The 24,977-nt window shown below is 38.7% G+C and overlaps 1 protein-coding gene across 2 annotated transcripts in view; it reads left to right on the top strand.

Moving 5' to 3' along the window:
- Positions 1-23,944, top strand: part of LAMA4 (laminin subunit alpha 4) — a 103,419-nt gene extending 79,475 nt beyond the window's left edge. For both annotated transcript variants that reach the window (XM_075145694.1, XM_075145693.1), the window contains exons 23-38: positions 526-697; positions 2,816-2,947; positions 4,021-4,163; positions 7,336-7,471; positions 8,604-8,741; positions 10,272-10,405; positions 11,716-11,880; positions 12,565-12,718; positions 13,449-13,642; positions 15,102-15,291; positions 16,165-16,320; positions 17,157-17,316; positions 18,339-18,469; positions 20,801-20,894; positions 21,907-22,026; positions 23,483-23,944. In XM_075145694.1, coding sequence (XP_075001795.1) covers positions 526-697; positions 2,816-2,947; positions 4,021-4,163; positions 7,336-7,471; positions 8,604-8,741; positions 10,272-10,405; positions 11,716-11,880; positions 12,565-12,718; positions 13,449-13,642; positions 15,102-15,291; positions 16,165-16,320; positions 17,157-17,316; positions 18,339-18,469; positions 20,801-20,894; positions 21,907-22,026; positions 23,483-23,628 — 2,365 coding nt within the window. In that variant the 3' untranslated portion in view covers positions 23,629-23,944. The remainder of the gene's footprint in view (positions 1-525; positions 698-2,815; positions 2,948-4,020; positions 4,164-7,335; positions 7,472-8,603; positions 8,742-10,271; positions 10,406-11,715; positions 11,881-12,564; positions 12,719-13,448; positions 13,643-15,101; positions 15,292-16,164; positions 16,321-17,156; positions 17,317-18,338; positions 18,470-20,800; positions 20,895-21,906; positions 22,027-23,482) is intronic.
- The last annotated feature ends 1,033 nt before the right edge of the window (positions 23,945-24,977 follow it).

Genomic DNA, 24,977 nt, shown 5'->3' with positions numbered 1-24,977 from the left:
GCAGCTTTCACTGGGAAGAAATGCAGGAGGTGTTGGGACAGAGCAAATGATTGCTTCCCACACCATTCCCACAGGGAGCGCAAGCTGCTGCTCTCCAGGACAGTGCATGCGGGACACTCCTGGGCTCCCCAGCGGAGCCCATGCTCAGCTAAAGGCCTTGGAGAATTCAAATGGGTTTTGGCACAAACTGGGCAAGCTCTTAATAGAAATGTATGTGTACCTTTATAATAAGGAGGTGCGGCCTGCCACTTCACAAGGATGAGCAAAGAATTCTCCTGTCCTCTACATACAATACAGGATAAAAGCACGATCTAATGATGAAGGAATTAGATACACGTTCAAAGTTACACATTATTTTTCAGAAAAAATTCCCAGAAAGAAAACATCATCAGTCTCACTGCCATGAAGAAGCAGCAGTTCAGAACAATTATTTCAAGAAAGTATTTTAATTGCAAAGGCCTTTAAATTTCCCCAAATTAAAACGGGGATATGCCAAATATTGCTTCCCTGCTTGTCTTTTCATAGAAATAAGTTGGCTTTCACTCAGAGCCGGGCTGTGAGCTATTTCTTTGACGGCTCTGGCTATGCCTTGGCAAGAAACATTGAGAGAAGGGGAAGATTCAGCCAAGTGACTCGGTTTGACATAGAAGTTCGAACACCTACGGACAACGGATTGATCCTGCTGATGATTAATGGGGTGAGTACCAAATCCTACTGGTACCCTTTATCCATGAGCACCACAAGTTCTCCAGTACTTACAATATCAAAATGCTTACGTCCTTACATTTAACTTCTGGAAAGAGAAATACTTTGTGTTCGTCTGGTGCATGTATACATTAGGAGAGAACTGGAACGTGCTCTGCAAAGGCCCCAGGAAGCCAAGGACCTGAGCTGGACTCTGCTCTCATCCGGAGACAGTCAGGACTTCAGACCGGTCATACCCCTGTGATGACACTTTGAGAGAGACTCCAGTTAAGCCCAGTAGTTGCACCTTTATTTAAATGTGAATGCACAATCAAAGCGATAGGAAATTTCTGTGAAGTAAGTCCACGAAGCAGCCACTTCGTGGTAGCTGCCACTTTATAACTGTGTCTCAGGGTGTACTAGGGTTAAATATTTATTTAAGTTACTGTAAATAGAAAGTAGCCCAAATAAAAAGGCTTGATCCAAATATCACCAGCTTTTCAGAAGCTTGAGGGTGATGCAAACTCTGTAAGGCTTTGAAGAAAGTAGACTCCACATGCAAATATCCTCTGAAGACAAACTCAGGGTTTTTTTGTCTTTGGACGTCTCCACATCAAGCTCCCAAGTCCTGTGTGGATTACAACTTGGTAAAGCCACAGAAAATGTTTTAATATGTAGATGCAGTCCACAGACAAATGCTTGTCTAGACACCTGCATGTACCCACCGCACTGAGCATTTAGAAGAGAAAAAAATCCGCTCTCATTAGAAGAGCTACTCTCTAGTGTTTGCCTTTTAGGGTAACTTCCAGAGGAGAGTTGTCTGGAGCAATTTGCTCTGCAGCATAGCATGTCACCACTATCACCACTAACCTTCGCTCTTAGGAGGTTTTGGACTAAGCAACTGCTGTTAAAACTTTAACAGCCTCTATTGCAGAACAGTCATTTTTCTTCCAAGCAAAAGTGCCCAGAGATTTGTCGGAGATGTATGCACTTTGTATGTTACAGTGGAAACTGCAATCAAGTTGGATGTTAGCTGTGGAAGACCATGCCTGCTCAAAGGCACTTTTAGAAAGACTGTGCAAGCCAGCCCATTATGCAGTTCTGCAAAAACAGCTCATAAATATTCTGCATGTAATCCCCATTTCATTTTCAAATTTAAGCTGTTCAAGGCAAACCCAAGCTGCTGTTTCATTTAAAAGCACTAGATTAAAACCTACTTTCACTACTTTAAGTAATGACTTCTGAGGGTGGACTCATTTGTGTCAGAGGCAGCAGTTCTTGGCCTGCAGTAGTGTTTTGAGAATTATTGTTCTCATGTTTCCATTAGGCATGGGAACAACAGCATTAGCACTAGGAGAGAAGACAAACATTAGCATTAAAAGCATTAACCCAGATGCACAGTTGCTGTAAACTGTCCTTTCTGCTTCTTTATGTTCAGATTTGGAACAAGACTAATTCTATGGTACAGATCTTCATTTAAAGCACTCCCTAAAGATTTTCTAAAGTAGAGCTCCTGTTTATAAAGTTTAGGTCACCCAGCCACAGAACAGAAGCCAAACCATGAAGCAGGAATAGTCAGGAAATCCAGAAACCAAATACACAGTAAATAAATACACTCTAGGTATTGCTCAGCCTTCAGCAAATATATCAGTGCTGATCAGGGCTGTGAAAAGATGCAATCCTGAGCTATTACAGGCGTTGTGACAAAAGCTGCTAATGCAGATACAGCGATTCTAGCACATCGTTGCTTTTACCAGTATAACATCTTTCATTTGGGGCATGTGGTATTACTTTGACAGTAAATAGATGTGTTTGCATTAGGAATTCTTTGCTGGTAAAGAATATTGGCATTACTGTGCTACCAAATACTATTCCTACAGGGAAACAGTTCACCAAGTCTTCAAATAAGTGCTGTTTATCAAACAATTATGTGTGCATGTATAATATATATACACATATATTATATATATAAAAATAATCCAGAAACTGTGTTATAGTTTTGCAAATAAAAAGACCTTTTCCCAGCATGCTTTTCACAATATGTCAGACACTCTCATTAACACTGGTTTTTTTTTTTTAAATTGCTGCCACAATCATAGTGCTTTTCTGACTGCTGTTTTGTTTTATACAGAGTATGTTCTTCAGTCTAGAGATGCACAATGGTTTCTTGTACCTCCGCTATGACTTTGGCTTCAGCACCGGCCCTGTGCTGCTAGAGGACTCCATGAAGAAGGCTCAGATTAACGACGCTAAATTTCATGAGGTAGAGATGCGGTTACAATCACAGCCATTTGACCAACTATCCCAGCAGCTCCAAGGCAGCAATAATTTACTCCAACACCAATGAAAGGAGCAAAAGGATGAGGGGCCAGGTGGTGATGCAGTAAATCAGGCAGAAGAGTAGAGCACATGCCTGCCTTGCATGTGAAAGAGCACATGCAAGTCCTACCAGTACTGAGCAGTGGGAAGGGAAGGCTCTCCCTGTCTCCTGGTAAATCAGTGCTTGTGGACAGATTCTGCGTATTATTAGCCAAGGACAGGACAGTTCATGCGGGAGAAAAAGCATTATTAATTCAAAATGAAATTATATCTAGGACAACTATGTCCTTCAAATAGACAACTCTTCTCAACTAAAAATATGGCATTATGTTCACTTGACCACCTTAGTTGTTATGCATTGTATTAAGAGAAATATTGCATTTGCCATTTCATTTGAAGGGAGAATTAATTTGGTAGCAGTCTTTTATATATGCAGAGTATTTTAGGGACCTTGGCAGATCTAAAATATCTACTTGTATTTCGTTTAAGAGAATTTGCTTTAAGCCAGTGTAACTGTGACAGTGACCGTAGAAAAACCCTCTTAGTGGCTTGCTTCTCCTGCCATTTACTTCATGTAAATTCAAAGTCTGATTCCTGATCCACAGCTACAGCTACAGTTCTGTTCAACCTGTTTAAGCAGGTTTATGCTTTGACAATGAAATAAGTTTTTTAAGAAGTATGCCCTAACTTCTTGGATAAATCAATAAAGCACACTGAAGTTAATGGAGCTTATCTGTTTGCCACAGTGTAGAATTTGACATGGGGTACTTTCATGTGGATTTATTCATAAGTGAAATATCCTGGGTTTTCAATCATTAGAGAAATTGTGACATTGAAATAAGCTTCCTACTAGTAATTGTTGTCAGCCTCTCCTGATTTACAAACAACTTTTTTGATAAATGGGAGGAACTTTTCAAACAGAAAGATATAAAGACGCAATCAATTTTGCAAAATCACTACGACAACTTACAAAAGATGACATTTTGGACACTTTTAAGCACATGTTTTTCTTTTCAGATTTCTATTATATATCACAATTCTAAGAAGATGATCTTGGTAGTAGACAGGCGACATATAAAAAGTGTGGACAATGAAAGAACAGCAATGCCATTCACAGACATCTACATTGGAGGAGCACCTGCTGAGATCTTGCACTCCAGGTTGGTTTACAACTGGAATTCAATCATTATCTTCAAGTAATCACCGTATTTAAGTTATGTTGTATGACCTGTGCTGAAGGGCTTACAATAAAACATTTTTCCCAGCCTCAATACCTTACGTAAAACAACCCCTCAGACACTCTTCTAAGTGTCTCTCAGAGCTCTGTAGTGCCAAGGATTAGGCTTGATCCAGCACAGGAAAATTCTGCTGAAACTGGTCTAGTTTTAGTAAGGGTAACAGAAACTGTTGTCTTCTTAAAACAAAAAGGCAATTTCAAAGAACACATGAATGTATAGAATCGCTATTCCTCCTTGCTCTGCAAAAAGTGATCTTTGTAAAATAGCAATGCACTAGCTGAAGGATCAAAACCCTCTACCAACTGCATTTTCAAATCTAAAGATGATATTTTTCCTACTACGCACTTCAGTTCTGATCCATCTCAGTTTCTTTCTAGACCCAAGTCAGCTGGCTCTGTGTGGGCGTGGGAAGAAAAGAAAAAGTCTCATTTTCCCATCGTACCATTTGACAGAAACCCAGTTTAATCTCAGTAGACTGTATAACTCTCATTTCCTGTAGTGGGAATCTGCCGGACCAGAGTCACACTCTGGGAGAGAAGGCTGGCTGCTTGAAGAAGGGTATGCTCTTCTGACAGGCAATATTCATTCCCGGGTCAGACAGTAAGGCCAGCATTGTCAGAAGGGCTCCAGCTGCTGTTTTAAGTGTCACAACTGCTAACAGAAATACCATCGCTCTTTAAAATACCCTCTATGTTACAAAAAAAAAAAGGGGAGAAGATAGCAAATGTTGCACAATAGTTTCTAGGAATTAGTGGTAAATCTCCTGAAACCTTATTTTGTTGTCAGGAGAGCCTGCTGAATCGATAAATAACGTCTGAGATATAAAACACTTACAGATTAAGCTTTTAAGATAGGTACAAACTTCATGTAAAGGAAAATGATGCCTTTCAATCCCATTAATTATTTGAACATGCAAACAAAATGGTGGGCAAGGGAGAAACAGAATATATAATTTATCTGACCTTTCAAACACTTCTTACAAAGGTCTGTCACAAGGGCCTATTAAGAAACCTAGTGGGGTGAAAAGGGGAAAGGCTGCAGTGGATTAGAAAGCAGCTGGGAAAGAGAAAACTCTTTCAATTTTCACAGTATAAAAAGTCTACAGCACATGCCCAAAGGATCTCTCTTAGGGCTGGTATTAAATACATTAATGATCTAGAAACAAAGCACAAAAGGTTGGTGAAAATTACTTTGGTTAATCAAGCCTAGAGAACACTGAAAAAGCCCAGAAGGACCTAGAAATCCAGGCAATTGAGCAGCTCAATGGCAGATTAAACTTCTTCATAAATGTAGGGTACAAGATAAATCGCATGAATTATCCCACAGTTTTCTGAGTGAATTGTGGTTATGCTACAAAACACCTGGAAGGTACTGTCAAAGCAGGAAAAACAGCATCTCAATGAACAAGTCATATCAGAAAAAAATCCATAGGCATTGTAGAAATATGACCAATTATAATATTGAAAAATATATATTGAAATGATTTAAGCAGAGCTACAACTTTGCCTTGGATATTGTACCCAGCTTTGGTTCTCATGACAAGAGTAGACAGCAAAAAGTATGGTCCAAATGTGGCGGCATCTTTCCATTTTCATCAGGAGCATAAGCTGTTATTACCATTACATCTACTGATGATCTACTACTAACTATCTACTTCTGCTAGTATCTACTACTGATATTTATGGTTGCTTTTTCTAGGATGATTTACATTTGAGTGACATTGGGGGGCAGCAGCGGGAGGGGAGAAACGAGCTGTAGTCTTACAGAAGGAGTTTAATATTCTTTCAAAGCAGTATATTTTCATTCACTTCAACAGCACTTTCCTCTTTCAATTGCCTTTTTTCCCAAATAAATGAATCTGGAAGTACCATCATATGTTATTTTTCTCCCAACTCAATCACTGCATAAAGCAGAAAGCGAGAGGGAGGCAGGAGCACTGAGTGCTGGGAACTGTTAAGAAACAAACTCAGAAGCCTTTCTTTAGGTTAAAACCTATCATCTATAGTTCCTGTTGCTCCTAGGAAATGTTGTTAAATTAATGACATTTAACAGAAAGGCATATTCATGGCATCCAGCCAGTCACATGGTTAGTCAGAGTAGAGATTAAACTGGTTGACTGATACCCCACACTGATCCAAATCCCAGTGAGGATGGCAGGAGCTTTCCTGTTGATTTTGCCTTCCTGCTGGTTTCGCTGAGAAGCAGATTAAGCCCCTACAGCGCTCTCCTCTCACCTTATTTCAGAAATGTATATCTGCGGTACTTTACCTCATGGTCCATTTTTGCCAATGTAGAAAAATAAGCATTTTTAGAGTCTGATTAATTTGTCATGTTTCCAATGTCTACCTTACAATGAGATAACTCATAGACAACTAGAGCAGAAGCAGATGTCAACACTGTCAGTATCATCTCATATGAGGTGAGAAGAATCCCACTGCTAAGGTCCATCTTGTAGAAAGCACAAAGACCGTTTACAGGTAGCCAGGTCAAAACCAGATTTCACATTCACTCCTTCAGTGTATTTATTCTCTAGTTATCTCCTGGACTGGTACCCAACAGATCCCATGCCATTTCCTTGCCCTGTCACAGACCCTCTGGGATTTTAGGCAAATTTCTTCTTCATGCAATGTGAGTATTGTGAGGATAAATTCAATTATATTTGCCCTGTGCCGTAATGCTGTGATATCTTGATGAGAGGTGTAGCTGAAAAATTTAGAGCAGTGAGCAGGAGCAGTTGGGATACACTGCTGTGCTATCCACCTCAAATCTGACATAAAAAGGATCTTGGAAGCCCACCTGCTGCTCTCATTTACAACTATGTAAACCCACTCATCAGCAGTCAGGAGTTATTCTTACTTCCCTGACCTCTGTTACTATTATTTGTTAAGAAATAAAGATCCATTTGCTTCCCAAGACAAGAATGGAAAAGGAAGACAGGAAAACTAAAACAGAACTTCTCTAAAATGATAAAAATAGAGATAGAAATCCATTGATTGGCTCTTCCAAGTTTTTTTAGAACACCTTGGCAATAAAAGTCTGTTCAGAAAGGCAAGGGCTATCTAACTGCAGCTTGTTTGACATTGTTTTCCAACAGCATTAGTTCACATCTGGCAGGAAGTATTGGCTTTAAAGGCTGCATGAAGGGTTTCCAGTTCCAAAAGAAGGATTTCAACTTGTTAGAAGAACCAGGAACCCTGGGAATCAGCTATGGGTGCCCAGAGGATTCACTGGTAAGCATAACATCATTTGTGAGCTGATAACAACAACATTTTGGCAATGGATACAGCTGTGAGCTTGAGTTTTTTTCCAAACAATGGAAAGAAAGTCTTCAACCAAGGAAATGACAATGCATTCATTGACTGGCAGGGGTGGTCTCTGTGTGTGTGTGTGTGTATTAAGTCTACTGACATACTACCCAATTTTCACCCTGAATTACACAAGGTGTTTTACTTGATATTCTTATCATACGTGAGATTGCAGTGTGAAAGCTGGATCTGAAATAAATTGTGTGCTGTATTCTGAAAGGAAATATTCCAACATAGTTCGTTTTTTCTTAAAGAAACAAGAATTGTCCTCACATGCATCTAATACAGATGTATGAAATGAAAAAGACAGCAAGATATTCACCCTTCAAATGAGTTCTCCCCTTAAGTCAGGCCAGCTCTTCCCCCATGATACACAAACCAACTGCATCAGCATTAACACTGAGAAAATGCCATTTTGCTTCTAATCCCTTCCATTATTCATCTTTTGTTCATTACAATGCAAGGCTGGTAAATCTAAAGAATGGTTTTGGTCTTTATATTAGGGCCATGTCTATCCAAAGCCATGCTGCGAACCTGTGAAGGAGCCCATCACTTGTAGAACTCATCACACAGTCTCACCCTCTGCCAACATGGAAGCTAGCTGCAATTTGTCCTACCTCGGACCCAGTTTTCCTTCTCAGACTCAGAGGGTTATAGACTGCCATGGCCAGCCCCCCACACTCAGTGCAGCACGCAAACTAATATATCACATGTTGGGATGGTGACTCCGTGCCACACAGCTCTGACAGGAGCTTGAGCTCCCTCTGCTTCTAGTCTTCATGGTCACTAACACCAGCAGACTTAGGATGAGGCCAAGAATGCAGGAAACTGAGAACAATTTGGCTTACACCGTCTAAAATGGCTACACTTTCTCAAGATTTTCACAGCATGTGAGGGACAGCCTATATAAAGTAGATTAAGACATGCAAGAAAAGTTGAAGCTTATACCAAAGAACTGAACTGGCTACATCTTAAAAAAAAAGAAATAGCCTCATTCTTTTTAAGATTTGAATGTTTTCTGCAGCTTACTTGGAATTTTGTTTTATTTAATACACAGATGTCCCGCAAAGCATATTTCAATGGAGAGAGCTTCATTGCATCAAGCCACAAAGTGTCCCTCTTCAGTGAATTTGAAGGAGGCTTTAATTTCCGGACATTGCAGCCCAACGGGCTGCTGTTTTACTATTCTGAAGGAGTGAGTACATATTTCTTTACAGTTTGCTTTATTTTATCCTTGGATTGTTTCCCAGGAGAATACTAGGGGAATAATACAATTTCTCACTTCATCTTTTCATAATAGAGAAAGCAGTCCGCAATACAGAAACATTCATTGATGACCTCATTTTCACAGTTTGATCTACAGATGAAAACCAGAAATACTTAGACATTATTTTGATGTTGAGAAGAGGATTTGATCATATGCCTAGAATTAACGTGCATCCATTTGTGCTAGTCCTCAGGGCAGAAATGCACAGTGTATCTTGCTGTGCTCAGCAGCACTGCAATCCCTATTTGGACCTGTAGGTACTACCAAAGTACAAATAATATTAAGGGCCTGACATTTTCCATCCAGAGACAATCCCCTAGAAGCAAAGACAAAGTTTGTTTGAATTAGTGGGACGGTATTTTGAGCATTGCTGAGTTGACAGAAATCAGTCAGAAAGCTGCCTATATTCCCAGATGGTACTTAGACCTCCATGTGTGACTGGGGAAAGCTGTACTTGAGAATGGCTCCTTGCAGCTATGGGAAGCCAGGCTGCTCTAAATGCCCCCTCAGGGGTGTGACATGGGCAGAAATATGGACTTGCACTCCCAAAATGTTGTGTAAGCCTGAGTGATTTCAAGATCCTGCAGCAAGATCCTGCAGGCTCAGACTGACATCTGCAGCAAGCATGAGCTCCGATGATGGAATATTTGCAACCCCCCCCAAATGTCTGTTCTGCTATACTTGCAGAAGATCATCAGCAGTGCAGCAGGGAAGACTGTATGACACCGATAACCACTCCTGAACTTTTACATTTTACAGCCTAGAGTATTACTTTAAATGGGAATCAGTAACGATGTCAGTTATCCACATCATTTGCATAAATGAGGCCTTACACACACACAACTTCTGGTTTTAACTTAAAAGCTCTAATCCTATGAGGTGCCAAGCGGCGGTTCAGCTATTCAGCACTTGACAGAATGAGACAGGATGATTCCTACGAGTGCACAGTGGCACTGCTTGCTCTAATGGAACAGACAATATTCCTGCTTTGTGGCACAGTGATCCCGTATGCCTGACCCAGACTGCAGATCATATCTCTGAAACAATTTTGAGTGATTGAACAGGTCTAATCAGAGGGAATTAAGAAAAGAAAAAAAATTATTGGTCTTATGACAGCAGGAATCTTGCAGTAACAGCTACTTTATACAGTACGAGGGGTACCAGAAATATAAATGAAATGTAAACATCATACATCCATGCTAGGTGGAAGGAGCTCATGTGACAGATACATGAGACATAATCAGCAGCAGAATTCTCAAAATTCAGGCTTAAAAAACAGCAAGAATATAAATTCTAATGAGATCATCTCCTGTTTTGCTTCTCAGTATACCCTTCTGCAAACAAAGCACAAATGTGGAAAACAGCAGGAAGGAAAATAAATACAACAGGAAAATGCACAGAACTGTTAATTTTTCTGTGTTACACTTGCTTATGAAGATGGTTTTGTCTGTATTTCAGTCAGATGTATTATCCATCTCTATGGACAGAGGTGCTGTGGTTTTAAATGCAAGTGGAACCAAAATTCAATCACCAGACCGAAATTACAACGATGGAAAAACCCACTTCATCATTACTTCTGTCACCCCAGAAAGGTAAAGCTATCCAGCATCTTTTATTCCTACCTTTAGAATATAAATATTTCTTGTAAAGCACATTATCATTTAATATTCACTTTCAAACTGATGTTTAAGAGGGTTTTTTAAAGTTATATTTTCAACTGATAAATTCAGTTAAAAAAATACAAAGTCAAAAATCTATGTGATCAGAAACTGGTCAGCTTGGCCTGAGCATGACATGCTGGGAATTTTTAGTAAAACTAAAATAATAGTTTTTCTAAAAGCTTAGTCCTTTTTTGTCCTCAGGTATGAAAACATTTTAATATAATTTAAGACTAGCATGAGATTCATTTTTCAGCAGGATTGATTGTTCTGATTTGTTAAAGCAATCCCAAATTGACCCTGAAGTAATTGAGGCATCTTCACAAAAAGCATTCATTTGGGATGTATACAGTGGAACATGTTCAAATATTTTTAGCACTGATAGACACAAATTTAAGACTAAATACAGCAGTAGAGAGTAAGTCTCTCTATGTGCTGCTTAAAAAACTTGAAAGCATTGTTTTATTGGTAAGTTTTACTGTTGTTTTCTACGTTTAAAATTTTCCTGGAAGGGCAAATAATCAAAGCATCTTTCTTCAAGAATCTTGCCTACACAGATACAGTTCTGCATTCTCAGTTTTCTAATGGAAATGGACGTTTGTACATATGACACCCAAGAAACATAGTTTGAAAAGCTGAAGGCGCGAAAAGGTGCCTTGGAATAGTATTGGGGACTGTCATGTTTTCCTGAGTGCACTGAATTCTGAACTTGTCAAACAAAATCGATGTCTGATGCTTTAGTTATACTCAGTTTCTTATTAAAGCAATAGAATCCTTCCTGACTTCTGCAGCAATTAATGTGTTGCAAAATGAGATTAGGTAAAAAACATTGTATAAGCTCAAACGTCAATGTACTGTGATGAAAGAGAAGGAAAAAGGGATAAGGACATAAAGAAGGATTAGCATGTGCTTAGATCTTATTTTACATATACGGTGGCTCCATCCATTTATTAGCAATCCCTTAGTTTATCTGTCTTCACTGAGTGGACTGTATTTTTTTGGACTTCACAATTAGCCCCAGGATATTATGAAATCCATGGGTCTCTGGACTCAACTTTGCCAGTGGGTCAATTGCACTGCTATTTGTTGCACAGCTGGAAGCGAGAAGGTCTTCTCATGACTTTGAACACTACCATTCAGTGGTGTATACACAGCATGGAGCATTTTGGGTGTATGTAATATGCTAACCACTGGCATTGACGTTTCCAAAACTAGCCTACAAAATGGATGCTTTGCCTTTGCAGATATGAGCTGACTGTTGATGACAAGAAACAAAGCAAGAAGAACCCAGCAAAGGACAGAGCAGGGAAAAGCCCAGACAGCGTCAAGAAGTTTTATTTTGGCGGCTCTCCCCTCAGAACGCAGCAAGCCAACTTCACTGGCTGCATAAGCAACGCTTACTTCACTAGGTGCGTAGCATCCTCCAAAACACATTACCAGGCAGTCGCTGCCTGACAGCTCGGATAGTACTCAAGAGAACTGATTTATTGTCACAATAGAAATCCCTCTCTCATTTTGTGAGGCTAAACAGTATATGTGAATAAGTTTCCTACCTTACTTGCCATGGAATCCGTTGGCACAGACCTGCTAAGTTAAGATATTGTTAAAGTGGGAATAATTTGATGTAAATCAGCTTTCACTACTGCACCTGCTAATGCTGCTGGTGCAATGTATAATTTGCATAGCTGTAATTTACATTTATATTATGTAGCTTTCAGCTCTGCCTTTGAAACAAAATTATATTAAGGCATCTCACAGAAGCTAGGGAAGTTAGGAGTCTGGTCATGTGAAAATGGTCGGAATTTGTTGATCTTAATCGCTTTCTGAAATGTTCTTATATAGAAGATTCTAAAGTGAATGTGATGCTGCAGATTGAGACTCTCTGTTTATGGATACAACAGGCAGAGTAGTATAGGCTGCCCGCATTACTCAACATTGACTGATAAATCTGTACTTGTATCCATGATCCAAGACTGAATAAAAGCCCATCCAAACATCATTTAAACTATAAATGTAAAATTCTATGATTTTTATGAAGATAATTCCAACACTTGGGAAAAAAATGTTCTTGTCCTCCCCTCTTTGAAACACAGGTTGGATCGAGACGTTGAAGTGGAAGATTTCCAGCAGTATGCTGAAAAAGTTCAGACTTCTTTGTATGGATGCCCTGTTGAATCTCCTCCAGTTGCTCTTCTCCATAAGAAAGGAAAAAACTCATCAAAAGCCAAAGGAAACCGTAATAAAAAGGTTTGCTACAAATTGCCCCAGTACCAACTAGACTTTTCCAAAGTTGATACATACTGTGTCATGATTGGGAATTCTCCAAATCATTAATCCAAAATGTAAACCACATGAAGAGTATTTCAGATATATGAAGGAAAGGATCCTATTCCTTTACATATTCCATCACTGCAAATGATTGCCCTGACACGATCTATCTGGCCTACACTTGCATCATTCTCTCTTACTAGAATTGTAAAACGAAAATTATGACTATCTTCAAAAAAGTACTGCAGAAACAAGCCTTCTTGATTTCTTCTATATCCTAAAGGCAATAAGCTTGCTCCTGTTCTCAGCTACTTCTGTGTGGCTCTTTCTACTGAGTACAATTAGCATGCATTAATATAAATGTGAAAAAAACCTTCTTCCAGCATGCAGAACTTTTAGTCCAAGCATGTCATCTTATGCCTATAGTATAGCTGATATAATCAAAAGCAGAGAGGAAAAGATTCAATTAGGAAAACTGCAAAAGAATTGAATTGTAATTATGTTAGCGACACAAGTATTCTGTTTATCCCTTCTTCTGCTCTAAATCAGCATCTATAGTAGATCTGTTCATGGAAAATTTGACTTGGAACCATTCCTGGTATTTTTGTAAGAAAAAATATATTACTAGCTTATATAAAAATGATACTGTTGTTTTTATTATGTCCAATCTTAGTTAAAATTCCTGGTTAATGGCTCTCTTTCTATGAAGGTGGGAAGAGATAAAGACAAGATTTCACAGCCTTCAACAGGCCTCAAAAAATTGTATCAAGAAGTGAATATGCAAAGAGACCCTCAGTGCCACTTGCCCATGAATCCCAAGGCAACCGAACATGCATATCAGTTTGGAGGAACAGCAAATAGCCGGCAGGAATTTGATCACATACCAAAGGATTTCAGTGAAAGGTAAAGGGACCTTAAAAATAAAAATTAAATACACTGGGGAGGAGACAGATTTATTAAAAGGTGTTTCAGTTGAGTAAGAGCAATAAACAGAATGTGTTTCCAGTTACATCCCTTTTGTGAAGTCTTCATCTGCGTTGCATATTAACAAAATGCATCCTCTTGCCTATTTGTAGGCTGTTAGTTCTATACAAGCAATGCACCATTGGCCTCTTTATGCAAGAAGCAATGGCACTAGAGCAGAGCTGGAAAAGAACATGATAGTTCACCAAGAAATGAAGCTGTTATGTGTTGAGTGGACCTTGGTAGCTGTTTAATGGTTAGGAATCTACACAGTGCAGCAGGACTATGAAAACCATGTCCAATTCAAGCCATAATGGAAATACAAGTAATTAATAAGGAGTCTAGATATTGTGGACATTTAATTCTCAGGCTCCCACAGAATATGCTGTATGGTATGTTATGACCAACAAAGGATTTTGGTTTAATACTTTCCATGAAAGACTATAAATTCAACAACACAGTACTTCCTGGAACCATACCAGACCACTAACTCAGAAAAGAAGAGTGCTATTTCCTGACTTAAATAAAAAAAGCATTACATTCATTTTAATTCAATGGTGTTTTACTTAGGGCAGTCCTGATGGTGCCCATATGAAGGAAAACCCAAACTCTAATATGTCTCTTCATCCCTACACGACATATTTATTTTACAGCTGTTATTACAGCTTCATCACTGTAATGTGCATTTTAAAAAAAAACAATGACTTGTAATGTTTTAAAACAATTGATATTGGCAAGGGCCTAAGTGTGTGTGGAATGTACACACACATGCAATGGGAAACGTATAGATCTTTCAGGCAATATGAAAACTGGAAGCTAGGCTAGTCACCTGACATGAGAAGCAGGACCAGTCAGTTCTGGCACTGTCCTACACCAGTACAGCTTTGTCATTTTTTAGACCCAAAGTAATAATACCAATCACTCAAGAAATCTTCACTGTTGACAGTGTCAAACCAAGTCAGTATAACTTGCCATGTTTTCTTGGACTTCACAAGGAACTACAAGGAAGGAGAAGCTTAACAAGTGAGTCTGGAGTAACATTAAAGATTTGTGAACTGTCAGGCCTCCACGCCATCACAGTTAAAAAGTCCCCCAACATTGCTGTTCAACAGGAATGGAAATGTAGTGCATATACTGTCAGTTATTGGTGGTCTGTATTGATTTTATTCACTCCAGAGATTTTAATTTTTGAAAACAAGTTCCTTGCAAGGCAGCTGCTTCTCCAACTTTGACTTCTACTCCAAAAACCAGTACAGAGTGTTTCTCAGAAACATCACTTCCATTAAAGGAGATGTATATTCCTTTGGATGAGAGGAATATCTCAGTTGTCCTCTGCCTGCAGTTTGATTTAAGTTAATTATATCTGCTCTAATTTTAATACTGTGGTTTTTTGTGCCAGAGCTCAGTTCTCTATCAGTCTGAAAACTCACTCATCTCATGGAATGATTTTCTACGTCTCGGATCAAAAAGAGACCAACTTTATGGCCCTTTTCGTTGCTCATGGCCGACTCATTTTTATGTTTAATGCTGGTCCTCAGAAGATAAGGATTAAGAGCCAAGAGAAATACAATGATGGCCTTTGGCACAATGTAAGTAAAAGAAAGCAATCATTATGATGGCACATGCTATCAAGGCTGCAGTAAAAATACTGCTGATGTGACAGCTCAGGGAGTTTTCATTCATGTGTTCATAATGACACCTATACGTTGAGAAACTTCTGCGAATATTTTTAAATATTCGATGCGGCATTTTATCAAGTCATTAACTAGGGACAGGAAAGTGAATCAGCTATAAAAATCCAGCAATTCCCAATATTAACAGCTGAACAGAAGTGACAGAAACAGCCGAACAGTGAGGCAATTAAGAGTTAAGTTAGCTAGGAAAGGAAGGACTAGGATAATTGTGTTCAGCAAATTTCTTTGAAGTGCCTAAGGAAGGAGTACAGCTCTCTTAGGGTCCCTCTGTAGTCTATGAAAATAAAGACGATTTTAGGGGTCAAGGTGAATTTTCCTCTGTAGGTACCTCTCTCTCCTCACTGACCACAGAGGAAATCTACAGTTACTAAGCTCCTAACTTTGGGCACTTAACTGTTTAAAGTAAGCTGGGTCAATCCAGACCACAAAACTGGTGAAGACCATGAAAATGCTAACAGTGATAGCACTGTAGCAATGAATCATATATGCGAATATAAGATAGGCAGATCTCAGTAGACCTTGTGACACCTTGATTACCTCTGCCTTGTACACCAAAATGTAAAAGAGATAGCAGTTTTACTATCTAGTCTTTACATGAATGTGGAAAAAGAGGGTTGTCCAGCAACAAATATTGGCAGTTAATAAAACAGGTTTGTAGAGTATCACTTAGAAGATTTTCTTCTCAAACTACTTATCTTCTTCCACTGCACAGGAGTGTTCCCTCAACAGATGAAAGTAATCTTCCAAATTTTTTTCCTCCCTTTCTAGGTGATCTTTATTAGAGGCAAAAATATTGGTCGCTTGATAATTGATGGTCTCCGAGTACTGGAAGAACCTTTTGGCGGTAATGCTAATACCTGGCAAGTCACTGAACCACTCTATATTGGGGGTGTAGCTCCAGGAAAAGCTGTAAAAAATATCCAGGTAAAGCAGACACTTATTACGTCATCCCATACCTCTATGTACAGCTAATGCAAAAGCTGACTGTAGAGATGAGTTTAGGCAAAAACATATTATGATCTGAATCCTCATCATGCTGAGGAGTACACAGCTCAGTTCAAGAGGATAGCAAAGCTCCCACAGGGCTGCGCTAGCAGTAGCTGGGCTAGACTTCCATAGACTTGCAGCAACAACTGGAAAGACAGTGGTCTCTGAGGAACAGAGAAATCCTACTGACATCCAAGCTTAGATGGGACAGGTAAAGTTAGGTGAGAACAGTTCCATCCTAAGGTCTGAGATACAGATGAGTTTCAGAGAGATTTTACTGTTGTCTTAGTATCTCTATTTTAAGACAGTACCTAGAAGTCAGGACTCTGCTCTACATCTTGGATACTGAAGTATACAGAAAGGAGTGTTAAACCAAAAATGAACATAATCAAGACTCCTTCAAGGTAATCTTCAGTGTTACATGCCTAACAAGGTAGATACACTACTCAGAAAAAGTAGACCCCTGTCCTGCCTTGAGAGTGAGGTATGTGTAACACTGCCTTGCTCTAGTTGCACTTTGTTTCTCATGGTTCAGTAAGGATTATTTGAGAAACAACACAAACTGGAATTACCTTCAAGTCATCAGAGAGACATGAGAGGCTACAAAAAGCATCTGTCCTGCTTCTCTTCTCTGGAAACTGTTTTTTAATTCAAAACTGATGCACTAGACAAACTGAGCCTTACAGCTCATAAACAAGTACAAATAGGAACAGAAGAGTTTATTTCCTTCCACTCGCAGTTTATCTACTAATCATACTTTTTTTTCCCCTCAGATTAATTCTGTCTACAGTTTTAGTGGTTGTCTCAGCAATTTACAGCTCAATGGAAGACCAATTACTTCAGCTTCGCAGACATTTAGTGTAACGCCTTGCTTTGAAGGCCCATCAGAAGCAGGAACATACTTTTCATCAGAAGGAGGATATGTCGTCCTTGGTAATACACTACTAAACAAATGTATCCCATAATAAGACTGTAGCATTCACTGTGCTTCAGAATGGCATATTTCACTAAAGGGTGTGGTAATTTCTGAGGCTGTGAGCTGTATGATTATTAGATACAAATCATTATTGTGGTAAGCAGCTGATGTTGACAGGTCACAATGTCACCATGAAACTTAACAAGCTATTACATAAATACATCTGTATGTATTTCAAATAATTAGAATAATTTCACAAGAGAACAGATTATAATATGGTAAAAATTCTCTCAGACACATAGAAGTCAATGTGGTTAAGACCAAGTATACCAGCAAAAAGTCATCCCTTAGTTTTTTAATTAATAAAACAACATGTAATTCAAAAATCCTAAGGAAAGGCTTTCTGCATGTCTTGATAATGAACAGCAGGACAGAACACATCTTTTCTGTCATTTAGGCCTGCTGTGTTCCAGGAAGTGTTTTGTGAGGGGTTTTTGGTCACATAGGCTCTGATCTGAACAGGAAAGGAAACTGCACAACCCTATTCATTGGCAACACCAAGAAGAATTAGACAGTGTTTCTAATTTGCTCCCTGGCCTGCCACCAGATTGAAAAAGGGGGTTTCTTCTACTGAATCATCAAAGCTCAAATGAACTCCCACTCGCTGTATAAAGACTGCTGAATGTCTAGCAAATTGCACAATAAGAAACCGCCAAAAAATACAGATAATTTACTGTCTGCTGTCCACTTCATTGTTAAGAAATATTTTTTAAAAATACATTTTTTAAATAGTAAAAAAAATAAAGAAACCTTTATTAGTACTTCAAGCAAACACAACCAAAACAAAAGTTGAAATGGGTCATTGATGGCACAGCATGCCATCTCTTCAAGTATGTGTACTAGCACATGTTCCAATAGTTTTAAAGACAGAACAAGTAAGTTCCACCCTGGGGCTTTGAACTTCCCTTTTGACTTTGAGTAGATGTACAATTTCATCACCAACTCATACAAAAAGAATGTTATCCTTTTTCCCTCACAGATGAATCCTTCAGTTTAGGCCTGAAATTTGAAGTTGTTTTTGAAATACGTCCCCGAGGCAGCTCAGGAATTCTACTGCACGGTCACAGCGTGAATGGAGAGTACTTGAATATGCACATGAGAAATGGACAGGTATAATGAAGGTCACATTTCCTCCACTGCTTTGACTGGTTCCTCTCGTACCTACTTGGGCTCTGCTATATGCAGCTTTTGTCTTACAAATTTGCCATTAATTGATTCTTATTTCTCTCTTAACTATATTAACTGCTTAGATTAGGCAACCCAGATACTTCTTTTAAAATACAAAAAAAACCACCTAAGACAAAATCAGATCACTTTACTGATACCAACTATAAATATTTAATGAGCAGTTGAAAAGAAGCAAGAGCACTGACTCTTTGGTGCTGCTCTTTCATCCACACATTAAAAATGTGTAACAGTTACAAGTAAGGTAACTGTTGATGAATTTTTATTTCTTGTCTGTTAAAACAGAAGTCTGAGTTGTGCTCAGTCCTTCTTGCTTTACATTATGTGTGTGATGGGGAGAGTGAGGGATAGGGAAAGTTCTGATTGTCTGTTGATTTGGTTTCTAGAGCCTCTGGATTTTTGTAAAACTGTCAATTGAACGAGAGAGGTTTGAAATGAACTTACCAGATAGTTGTTGTTGTTGCTATTTTTTTATTATGTTCATCTCTAAAATCTGGATCCCATCATGCTACACATTGCAAGTATACAGTAATAAGTTGCAGTCTAAGTGGACAAAACAAGCAAAGGTTTAGAGCAGGGGCGGGGGAGGAAATCTCCTTTTTGCAGAAAAGAAACTCAGGGCATAGTCAAGAAGCTAAGCAGTGTGGATATTTTTTAACCACTGCGATGCACTACCCAGTATCTTACTGTCAACCAAAGTATTTAAGTGAGGCTGGCTGTACCCCAGTTAGAAATGCAACACCTGAGGAAACATGCTGTCACCTCTCTTACAAGAACAGGAACCTACAGTAGAGTGATTGAATGGACAGTTTAACATGGTGATTCATCCTATCCTAAAGCAGATGTCTAATGTAAGTGACTAAATGAGCTCTCATTCAGAGAATCTATTTTTCTGTATGGACTATAGAGGCACCTAACTTTTGACAGCTGATTAGGTAAGATAAAGCCCATTCTTACAGCTGTAGCTAGTCCTTGGTGAATTAACAAAGAAGTTCTTAAAGCATATTGCATTACTGTGTATCATGCCACACTTAAAGGTTGTTTCTGTATACAACTGGTCCAGCCTAGTACTTTTTACCTCACTTCCTGTATAACGCATATACAATTCCTAAACAAAATTCACCCTGGAAAAGCAGCTCTTCCCTGCTTGTCACTGCAACAGGTACGCCAGTTACCTTCTTAGTATGCATCTATGTTTTTTACTATTAACTATCTGCTCTCTTTGAATGCACTACTGAAGACCTGTTTTATGAAAACATTTTTGCTGGATAAATAAGAACAATCAGCACCTTTAATTAATTTTTTAAATGTGCGCATCTCTCTCTATCAGTACAGGTTGTCTGGGTGATTTATTAATGTATGCCTCTCTCATGATTCTGTATTTGCTTTAATCGCTCTTATATATTTTGTCCAAGGGTGGATAAAAGAGGACATGAGGATCATTTCATTTTTGTTTGCTGGTGCCCTTGTGGAAAAAAAGTTTTAAAATTTCTTAGTTACAACTATATCGAAACATAGATCCTCTAAAATTAAATGTAAGTTGTTTCCTTGCAACATTTTCAGTCAACAAGGTGTCAGCATTATCAGAGACAACTTAGACGTTTGAAAAGCCTGAGTGGCTGGACTCAGTGTTTGGAGTTCTCCAGCAATCGCCACTGGGAATCTTGTGCCCCGCAACAGGGACACGACATCGCTCTGCCGCTGCTGTAACATTTCCACATAACTAAAGCAGAGGTGCAAAATTCAGAATTAGGTTCACTTTCTAGCTCTGCCAGAGATTTGCTGGTAAGCTTGAACAAGTAACTTAAAAGTCATTCTTAAGTTCCCTATCTATTCCTTTCTCACATCTTGTCTGTTTGTTTATACTTGGGTTTTTCATGACTCTTTTCCTTATTAAGTGGCTAGCAAGATGCCAAAACATCATCTGATGCCTCTAAACACTAATTTACCACACAGGAAATTATAGAGTAGCAGTACTAGAAAATTTGAGTGAAATTAGCTGTTATTTTTTACTTTTTTTGAACTATTCCTTGAGTTCAAATCAGAAATGTTGCAGAACTATTGAATCTAAAAAAAAAAAACAACTCAATCTGTGAATTAGAAAGGCGCTTTATTTTAAAGAATTTCATGAAATCATGTTTTTCTTTCACTTACATACTAGACATGTTTTGAGTGAGGAATACAGCATTATTACAACAGAAGGAAAAAAGAGAACAGGAGGGGGTTTACAGTGACACCTACATTATTTTCCTCCAGGTTACTGTGAAACTGAATAATGGAATCAGGGATTTTTCAACTTCAGTGACACTGAAACAGAGTCTCTGCGATGGCAGGTGGCACCGAATTGCAGGTCAGTAAAATATGATCATCTCCTAAGTAAGGTGACAGAGCCCAGTTCTCCCTCCCCAGATATCCATCTCCATGGGCTAGTGCACTGGGAATAGGGTCATATTTTCAGTTCTTCCTTTTCATCTGTCAGGACACAAGTTTGTGTGAAAGACGCAGTCGTATTCATCCCTCAGATATAGGAACAGTAGAGCTTCCTGGGAGGACAAGCACAAGTTTCTACGAAGAACAAGTAGAAACAAGACAGAAGCTCCTTGTTCAAGGAACAAAAGACAGCCTAGCTGAACTGCTGGCAACCTTTCCTAAGTCGTATACCAGATGATATTCTTCTTTTCCCAATTAGAGGTTAAATAAGTTGGTAGAATGTAGTAGGCACAAGTATATGCTGCCCTTAAAGGTCAAATAACAGGACAGATCTGGGAAGCCCCTGCCCCACAGAAAGAGATGTCTACAGTCAGGATTTTGCCTCTGTGCCAGACAGCCATCCTTCTTTCCTGGGTTTGAAAGTCAAAAAGTACTTCTAAATCTCAGGTTCTTTGAACTCCCTTATCTTCCTGTTTAGATGCTCACTTGGGATGTCTCCCAGTGTCACATCCAGAAAAGATCTGAGTGTGCACCCTTTCCGCATGCATTCTGGTTTCCTTCTGAAGGAAACCCAGGCACACAAGCAAGGAGGAAATCTCACTGCATTCTAGTATGTCCCCTATTGGGAATGATTTGGCAAAGAGTTTTTCTAAGCCACATGCCATTGTATGCTCCTACCCTGCAGCCTAGACACAGCTGCCAGCAATCAAGAGCCCCACTCAGAAGCATCCTTGCTCCCACACTGTATCTTCCATTGGCCCTGCTCAATGCCAGAATCTGCCCACATACTGTCACTGGTACTGATGGCTCACACCCAATCTAGCAAACACTAAATCAAACTACTCAGGTCAAACAGAAAACACCTGTCTGTCACAGAAAACTCACGTGCTACTTCTTACAATCTTCTTGATCCCTGTTCCTTCTCCTTTCAGTTATTAGAGACGCTAATGTGGTGCAACTGGATGTAGACTCTGAAGTCAACCACGTGGTAGGGCCACTAAATCCAAAGGCAATTGACCACAGGGAGCCAGTGTTTATTGGAGGTGTACCAGGTAAGTTTTTGGCAGCTTTGTGGTACGTTGTTCTCAAATTTCAACACGGTTTCCAGAGATAGCACAGAGACTTAGTTTTCGTTTCAAAAAAGAACAAAACATATCTCATGTGAACAACCTGGTAAAGTTCAAAGGCTCAAGAGCTGATCAGAAATGTTCTGCCTCAAGTTCTCAAAGAAAAAAGTGCTGCTTCATTGAAATTAAAACATTCACAGTTGCTGGAGGGTCAGATACAGACTCAGTAGAGAAGACAGGTAGCTAGAAAAAAAAATCACTTTTTTTCCACCTTACTTTCCAGTATGGGCTACTGTTTTTTTAAGAAGTGATTGATTTATTTATCTATGGGATTGGAAACTCACTGTCACTGTAACTGGAGTCTCAAGATTTTGCTGGTAGGCTTCTTTCTTCTTCAAGCAATGGCATCTTGGAACACAAGACAAAACATGAAGATTCTTTTTCTGACTAGAGATTTCTATTGCACAGATGTCTGCTAATGTGAATTTGTGACTCATAGACCATCTGTGTAGCGTGGGCCAAGATTACTACATTTACTTCCCTTATTCAACAGACAGAGCTGCTCTGTTGGGGTTCATATACAAACTGTAATCAACACTACGTGATTCAATTTTTAAGTCACCTCCTGTACATTTCTCATTGAAAACATGCAGAATTATTTCTCTGTACCTTGCATGTCAATCATGAACAGCTCTAACTACAAAATTTATTATATTGCTTATCTTGGATTAGTGGCTTGAGTGCATGATGTTCTCATCCATCCCACACTACCAGGAGGAAAAATGAGCCTAAAGGGAATAATAAAATCTATGTGCAGATGCCTGTTCACTCTTTAAATCCAAACTGGAATTTTATTAGGACAGAACTCTTCCCAGAGAGGTAATATAAAGTGGTAATTGCAAATGCTGGTTCTGCTTCATAATAGAGTCTTCTATTTCTACATTAATTATAGAATACTAAAGCAATGACATACATTGGTTCTATAATGCTATTATCACCCTGGCACAGAAAAATCTTACAATGAACTTCACAACAACAAGCAAGATATAATACTAACTAATACCATGTAAATATAGTAAAAATGCAACCTAACAAATCAGACACAGATGACAATACATGTAATGTTAAAAGAAATTATAGACACGCACCCTGGGATTCATCTACTCTGTTACTTAAAAGAAAAGTGCCGTTGTTAAAAAATGCAAGATTGGGCCTCTATTGACTATGTAGTATCAAGAGTTTTACATAAATGTAGGTAACTCCTCATACCATAACTCTAATGGCCTCTAGGACACTGGCAGTAGGCCAGACATTTTAAAAGACCCACAGAAGATTCAGCAGAGCTGCAGTTAGTAGCAAATTGAAAAAATTCTGCCACCAAACTGATTATTTTGGTCATCATGAGCTCTAATTTTTTTTTTTTTAAATCTGCTTGTTCCAGAGTCTCTGCTAACATCCAGCCTGACTACACGCAACTCCTTCATTGGCTGCATTCGTAACTTCATGATTGATGAAAAACCAGTGAGTTTCAGTAAAGCAGCTTTGGTTAGTGGTGCTGTAAGCATCAACACATGTCCAGCAGCCTGATAGTGCACTGCATCAATCCTGTAAAGTTCCTTAGAACACAGAAAGAAAAACAGAACAAAAGAAACCATGTTCATCGAGAGAAGAATGAAAATATCAAGGATCTATCTACAGAAAGCAGTATGTTTAAGGGTCATTTCTAATGTTTATGTGCCAACAAAAATCACTGAAGAATAAAGGGCTGTTGCTTCTGCACTTCTCTTACTATACCACAAGAGTGAGCTTTACCATTTCTTATAGTGTACGTGTGGCCAGCCTGTTACATGAAAATGTGAGATTATAAAAGAAATGAAAATTATATTAAATATGTTACTTTCAAGATAGATCCTCCACATCATTTCATTTCATACCTTAGGTCACCCTTTGTTTCGCAGGAAAGGATCTGCTAATGCACATTAAAGAATAAAGCTAGATAATAGACTTACATGGCAAATAACTGTCTTCAAAGATATATTTTTTCTTTTAATTTTCCATTCAATTCATTTATATATTCCTCAATTAAAATGGCGCAGAGAGCATACCAATTATATAAGCTTACAATGAAAAACTAGAATTTTCATTCCACTTCTAGACTTCATGAATATGTTTTAGCACAACATGAAGATAGGATGTATATCTTTTAAGACAGACACTTTATATAACTGATCACTTACCTAAACTAGGTAATTTTAGAGCAATACTTGCCTTATGTAGGAAGGGAGAGAAGAGAGAAAATTCAAAATTTCAAGTTTTTTCTCTAAATTTTTAAATGCACTTACATACAAACACAGCACTAAATCCACAATCTGATTGTGATCTCATTTGCACTAATATAATACAAGTAAACACAAAGCATAGAAAGCAGAATCATAGTCACAGTTTCAGGCAAATCCTTTATCACATAAAATCATCACTTCCTTGCGAGACTGCTGCAGGACTTCAGTTTACAGCAGTAATCCTCAAACTAGGAACATGTTCCTGTGGAATGTATCCCAGAAGATATGCTGCTGCAGAGGAACTGGGGATGAAATAGGAAGATGTAAACAGAAGGCAAAGGGCTGCAAATCTGAGCTGTGTTAAAACCATAGAAGGTAGATGGAAGTTAATACTAGGCTTTAGCTCACAGTAGGCTTGAACATCAGTTGCAAAACTTAGTCTCTTCAGTGATAACCTACAAGGCATCAAAGCCATTTAGGTTTCTTTTCTTTAAAGAATAAACTACTGTTCACAGAAAGTTTTATGATTGCTGGGCAAATTATTGTTGGAACCAACTCAAAATATGACCAGCTTCAAAGCTGGAAAGGACAATACCCTCCAGACTAAAAATTAATAGGTGCTTGTCTGGAAAACACACAAGTGACAACTGGAATCCA

Source organism: Calonectris borealis, chromosome 3, assembly GCF_964195595.1.
Source record: "Calonectris borealis chromosome 3, bCalBor7.hap1.2, whole genome shotgun sequence".
NCBI lineage: Eukaryota > Metazoa > Chordata > Aves > Procellariiformes > Procellariidae > Calonectris > Calonectris borealis.
Note: the sequence above shows the minus strand (reverse complement) of the source record. Positions and strands in the feature narration are given on the sequence as shown.